The 7017-nt window shown below is 35.6% G+C and overlaps 1 protein-coding gene across 1 annotated transcript in view; it reads left to right on the plus strand.

The window, feature by feature from the left end:
• Nucleotides 1-4185: 4185 nt before the first annotated feature.
• Nucleotides 4186-7017, plus strand: part of LOC102240500 (pulmonary surfactant-associated protein D-like) — an 83578-nt gene continuing 80746 nt past the window's right edge. The window contains exon 1 of the mRNA XM_014535965.1: nucleotides 4186-4302. Coding sequence (XP_014391451.1) covers nucleotides 4186-4302 — 117 coding nt within the window. The remainder of the gene's footprint in view (nucleotides 4303-7017) is intronic.

Consider the following 7017-nt stretch of genomic DNA (forward strand, 5'->3'; position numbering starts at 1 on the left):
AAGCAATATAAAATTTTAATTTAAATTTATTGGGGCGGCATATATAATATTATGTATATTTCAAATGTACAATTCTATAATACGTCATCTGTATATTGCATTGTATGCTCACCACTCAGAGTCTAGTTTTCTTCCCTTACCGTATGTTTGACCTACCTTTACCCTCTTCAACCAAATTCTTAGTATGTTTCTTTTGTACCATTGCATATGAAGCACCACAAACACTTAATTTTGTATTTGAGCTCTGGGGTGGCTGTTAGAGAATAAAATCTCACGAAAATTTTAAGAAACATTTTAAAACATAATAGGGAACACTTGAAAATTATGTTCATTTATTGTGTAAACCAACAGCATAGAGTACCATTATAGTACATTTATTAAAATTAATAAATTCTCATATTTGATGCATCATTTTAATTTATTACAGAATGTAAACAAGTAAGAATTATAGGTCTACCCCTCCTCCACATTTATACACACACTTTTAAGATTGAAACCCAGACTCCTTTTGTTTTGCATTGTGTTGTATGGGGGTGTTTTTTCCCCCCAGCAATTAACATGGTTAATACTCAGCTCTAAGAGTTCAATAAATATTAGTTAATTGATTTAATTTTTATTCTAGAAAGCATTTGTTTAATGAGATACATAAATATTTGAGTAGACTAAAGTATTATTTTAAATCGCCCAAACTGGGGTGGGATGTTTTGGGATCATCTAGTTCAACTGCCTCATTTTACAGATGAGAGAACAGAAACACTGAGAGGTCCAGTGAGTTATATTCAGTATAAAGGCCAGTTAGTGACAAGACAGAACTAACACCCAAGTGTCTTGTTTCTTAGCTTCCTGTTTCTTACCCCATTGTATAGTACTCTGGAGTTTCCACATTGGTTAGGCTAAAATTTAAAGACTTACCTGTAATCATTTGTATATTAGAACCATGATGGATTATGAGTAAGATGGTGAAACGAAAGCGATTTCATGATGCCACTTAGCTAGCGTATCATCAATTCCTTCAAATGAATGCAGTAGCAATTTACTTTTCTCATGGAAGTTCTGGCAACAGTGTGATGGTTATTATGCTTCAGTCAGGCTATTTTCCTAGTTAAATGATGCTTCAAAATTTCCCTGTTGTGGGTTGGCTCACCTTTGCATAGAAAAATGTACTGTTGATTGTGGTTATTTTACCTATACCTCTGAAACTTTTGGATGCTGGCTATATTTGAACTCTGGCTGGTAATTTTAGCAAAAGAATAATGCTGTGTATGTAAACATGTATATATCTCTTTAATGATATGTAATCTTTGTTAAGTTTGCTACTGATTTGAGAAATTTTAAACCATCTATGGTAATTTTTTGACCTCAAAATTAAGTTTCCTTCTAATTTGATTACAATTCAATTAGGTTATCTAACTGAAATAAAATACTAATTTATGTGGACAGAGTGATTACTAACTCTTTTAAAAACATTTGGCTTTTTCTTTAAATCATAGTATGGTATTATGTTCACACAAAACTTTTTAAACAGATATTTGTTTATATCCAAGGAACTATGAATTAATATTTTCCCCAACCAATAAAATTCAGTTCATTTCCCCATGCATATCACAATTGCTCAGAGTTTAGCCTGCCTACTAATTGGGTTTCTTATTTAAATAGTGCAATGGCTTCTTGATAACTTCTTTAATTATTTATCCATTTAACAGAGCTCAATCTTCTTGTCTAGAAAATAGTGATATTAAAATCTAGCATGTGATCCTAAGTGCTGCCATTTTTTCTAGTTAATGATAATAACCAAGAATCTAGCAATGCTTTCTCATAGTTGTATTTAACTTGTTTTCTTTACCTTTGTGTTACATCAGTTAAAAATTCAGAGCCTCACAATGTTGAAATAGACTGTCTTTAACCACAAAAAGCACAGCTTAGCCCTAGACTCATTTATTTTGAATTAGGCGAGGTTGGCACCATCCCTGCATAGATGAATGGCTTTTGACTAAATTGTGTTGTGTCTCCTCAATAGGAAACAGCTTTTTTCCCTTGCTGAACAAACACTGTCACTTTTATTACCAGTCATTAATGGTTAGACATGAAGCTGGCTGTTCTCTTAATGTTACCCCAGTGATTACATACTCATTTACTGTGTGTATAACAGATAGGCTCTGTGTCTTTTCTACTTGTAATCATTTTGAGATAACAATCTGCAGTCAGATTGTTCCTGAACCCTGACCCTATGATATTGCTTATGGGGTATTGTCCTGTTTGTTAATTCATTCCTTGATCACATAGCTCTTCTGCCTAATATATTTTCATCACACTCTATAGCAAATTTCCATTTTCCTTGTAGCCCAAAGCTCATGTATTTAACTTTGTCAGAGTCAGTTTGGTAGTGACTACATCAGCCTATAACAATTTAGGAACAAGGTTCTTAAACAAGATTGGGGAAGGAAATGCGGGGCTATATTCTTAGTTCTTTGTTTCCCAGAGACTTGGCAGGGGGAGATACTATGTCCACTAAGTCTGTTCACAGCCAAGTGTTTTTAGAATCTTGGAATTTTCTTTTTTGGAGTTCTTCATGCTGTGGATCCATTGGAAAGCTAATAATACAGATTGCTTCTAAGAGAGTCAACATGAAAATATTCTGCAAGAATGCATGCCACCATCTGTGTTGTCTTATCTAGAAATTATATCTTTGTCTCAGATTGACTTTCAAATTATTATGCTTATAAATATTAATTGATGGAAAGAAATGAGAAAAAGTGTAAAAGTGTGCCTGAATATTATACATGTATACATATATATTTAACACATATAAGTTTTGGATGAGAATTTCTTCTGTCTTGGCAGATAACTTCAATCTGAAATTTCCTTTTGAAATATGTATTAACTAAAGTACAAACAAGTGTATAAAAAGTATTCTCTTTTGTAATAGCAGTTTTGTAAGTCAAAGGTTAATGATGGAGACATATATCAACAATAGCATCCTCAGTGACTCACAAAAGCACTCAGAAATGCATTTTGCTGCTGGATAACAAATGAATGTGTACATGATATACAGCTATCATATATTAGGCTATGAAGTAGACAGTATTTATTAAGCAAAAAAGGAAAAAGTAAGTCTGACATGGTATAAAGGAAAAAGCTTTACTTGACTAACATAAACTAATATTTAAAGGCAAACAAACGGGTAAATATGATTATATTTGGCCCAAGTTGCTGTTTTAGCAAAAGTGAGTAATATTTCCCTTCGAATGTGCTCTTTTTTTTGGAGTGAAAAATCAGTAGTAATGTATTTCAGAAGTTCTCTTTGGCTGGATTTATTGACATTGAAGCTCTACGCCTGGAGAAAAATTTCTCTGCAAACCTAGTTACTTAGTACTTATTATAAGTTTCCCCCTAGGTTTTTCTAATTAAAATGATTTTCTTCAGCATACTATCTGTAGGAGGGAAATATTTGAAAATGAAGTTTGATAATCTCTATGTTCTTTCTTTACCTAATTTAGTTTTCTACCTTGTGAAAAGTACTTTTAATTGGAAAGACCAACTTAGGAAAGATGGTCTAGAAGCAGTGGAATGGAACAGCCATACTAAAAGCACATTCACAAAGACTTCTTCAGTTGTTTAGATGGAAACAATGGAAACAAACTAATGGTTAATCCCCCCCCCCCCCCCCCCCCCCCCAAATTTTCACCTACTATCATGGTTTTAATGAACTCCCCTCTTGGGTGTTGACTCAATTGTGCCAGGAAAAACTCCCCATCCAAAAGAAATCTCCCCTACTTGCATATAATCCTTTCAAAAGGGGGACAAAACCCTTAGTTCTACAATTAGAGTTGAAGTCTAAAGAGGGAACACAGCACACTTCAACTCATACTTGTGTTGAGGTGACTAGTTATCACCTCTTTGGAACAGGGTTAGATCAAAGGGATGTACTGAGAACATAAAAACCCCAAGTGCTTGAAGGGAGAAGTTAAGGGGCCATAGTGTGTTGAAAGGAAGCCTGAATAACTATACTCTGATAAATATGTGTATGATTACAGTTTCTAATATGTGCTCTCTGGTCAGAAAAATAGATGAAATAATGCACCAAGTAGGTTGACATGTGTGTTCCTAGTAAATATCTCTGTATAAACAAGTTAAGAAAATGCTTCTCCAGAACAATTCATTCCTTCTGTGGTAAACCTAAGACACATGACACAACAGGTGGGGCAATTTGCTCAAGAGCCTAAAACACTATCTCGAAACCTCCAACAACTGGGGTCTCTGCTTTATCTACATCCATCTGGAGACAGCAGTGTGACACTCATGGTAGGAAGTTCTCTCATTTTCAAAAATAATACAAATTGGAATAGAATTATAAAATTTGTTTTTCAGAAAAAAGCCAAGAAAACCCCCCCAAATATCTCAGTCAAGTTCAAAAATAATACAAATTGGAATAGAATTATAAAATGTGTTTTTCAGAAAAAAGCCAAGAAAAACCCCCCAAATATCTTAGTCAAGTTCAGAATCGGCATTTAATGATGGGTTCTGTCATAATTACTGAAGAATTCTTTTTGTCAGATCTACATAACAATGGTTAACCTTATTAAAAAACAGTCAGAAATACAAATTTTATATCGAGCAGTACAATTTGGTGGAAAGAGCATTTTATTTCTAGTCAGATGTACTAGGCTCTATTTTTGACTGTGTAACCTTGGGAAAGTCCTTTGATATGTCTGGGCCTTTTCCTTTCGTCTGTGAAATGTAAGGTTACACTACATGATTCTTATGAAACTTTTACAGAAAAATCTCAGAAAAAAAAAGAAGGTGTTGGTGATGGGATGCCTCAGACCCCCTACAGGAGAACACAAAAAACAAGAGGGCCAGGTATTCCCTAACTTAGGTTTGACATATAAATAATATAAATATGTAAAAAAGTTTGCCTATTGTCTTTGAGATTCAGTCAGAAGATGAAATACGTTTCCTCTTAAATTTTCATCCTCTTCACAAAGTTTCTCAAGCCTTTTAGATTTTATATTAAGGACTTAAAATATATTACCTTAATTTTTTGTATTTGTACTTTTGCTAACGAGAAGCTGCATGTTATTTATTTGCTGTGAGTACCAAACTTCTGTTAAAATAAAAATTATTAATACTGAATTGGTTAGTGTAAAACCCAGCTGCAACAAAATACCCTGCTTTATGCCTAGATAAATTGTTTTGTTGTGAGAAGAATGACCATGGGATGACTCCTACAGTGACATCAAAGGCTATAAATAACTGGCTATCATGGGGGCAATTAGTTAAATAAATTTAATTGTATTTATGCCTTTGCTAGGGTGATATCATGCTGGTATATCATATTTTTACTGGCTTAACATTTTCTAATTTAAGATGGAAGCCAAGTAAGAATATTGCTGCAATGTCACAGTGTATAATTATTGGACAGCCAGCAGCAATTTTTAAAGCAAATTTCACACTGTCTCTGAGACTGGTGTTATACATCGCTAGTTTGAATTAGTTTGTGAAAGTTATTTATATATCAGACACTTTAATCAGAGGTAGCATTCCATTAGTAAATTAGGCCTGGAAATGTATGTTTGCGAAGGTGAGATAGCTATAAATAGGCATGTTAAGCAAAGATGAAATTTTATATTTTTTATTTTGTGACAAATACTTATAAATTATTTTCTACCTTTTATGTTTTTCATTAGGACCTGAAGATCTGCTTTCAACATTCACTGGAAGGCAAGCAGCATGATTTGGGCTTAGCTTACTTATAGGACCTTCCTGTTTTCTCTTGCTTCCTACACCAACCCAAGTCAGTTCCATCAGGGTCTCCCATGTCAGTTCCTCCCTTCTCACTATTGACTGCATTTCCTACAATAATGTTCAAGTAACTCTTGGCTGGGAGCTTTGTGGTTATAAGAGGAGGATCCCCATACATATCCTAAACAATGTAGGAAGGGAAAGATGACAAGGATAATCCTAATATCCTTACTATTTATTATGTATGATTTATATTTTCCCTTCTTAAAGAGCACCTTAGTGGTAGGCTGATTTCTCAAGAATCCAAGCAGAAAATGAAGCATGGTGGTAGGATCATGGCAACACAGGCAGGGCTTAGAGAATATGCTTGGTCAGCAGGCAGAGAGCTGGGCAGAGCAAGATTTTAATAGAAACTGAAAATAAATAAAGGCTTGTTTAGAACATGGATTTATAGACAAAGAAGACTGGAGTTTGGTTATCAGGCAGAATCTGAGTGGAAATATGGAAAAGTAAGTTTTGCCAAGGCTTTGCCGTCAGCAGCATGGACAGCTCCCAGCACTACCTCTCAGTGCAGGTGTTTGTACTGATAGTAGCAGCCTCTGGCGGCACAGGTATGGCAGTGGTAGTTCTTGGCCCAGTGACTACAGGCTTGCTAACATGCCAGTAATAGTACCACACTCTAAAGTGGATTTGAAGTTGATCATAATTAGTGAATGATTCTTTGTGAGCACTGTAGAAGTAAATAGTCAGTATAGTATAACTAGTGCGTAACTTGCAGTTTTGAAGTTGAACAATTTAGCTTGGTCTCAAGGATTAGAAAGATATGATAATATCTTGTAGACCTCTATGGAAAGTGGGAAGCAATAAGTAATGATGGTGAAGCAGTAAGTCATGATGGTAAAGAGTGTAGGCATTCCTAGCTTCGATGATCAGCTCCACTTTCTATTTATCTGAGTTATTTAACCTTTCCAAGGCACAGTGTCTACATCATGAGTATGCTTCATTTATAACAGAGAGAATTAAATGTTAGTATTTATTATTACAATGACTAGAGGCCCAGTGTGCGAATTTGGGCATGGGTAGGGTCTGGCCAGCCCGGCCCCAATCGGGGCGGATTGGGGCTTGGCCTGTCAGGAGGAGAAGAGAGCAGGAGGTTGGCCAGCTGGCCTATGCCCATTGGGGCTGATCAGGGCCAGACCAGCCGGGGGGTGGGGCTGTGGGCGATTGGCTGGCGGGTCCTGCCCCTGATTGGGGTTGGGGAGCCGATTGGGGGCG

The sequence above is a fragment of the Myotis brandtii genome, unplaced genomic scaffold (genome assembly GCF_000412655.1).
Source record: "Myotis brandtii unplaced genomic scaffold, ASM41265v1 scaffold154, whole genome shotgun sequence".
In the NCBI taxonomy this organism is placed as follows: Eukaryota; Metazoa; Chordata; class Mammalia; order Chiroptera; family Vespertilionidae; genus Myotis; species Myotis brandtii.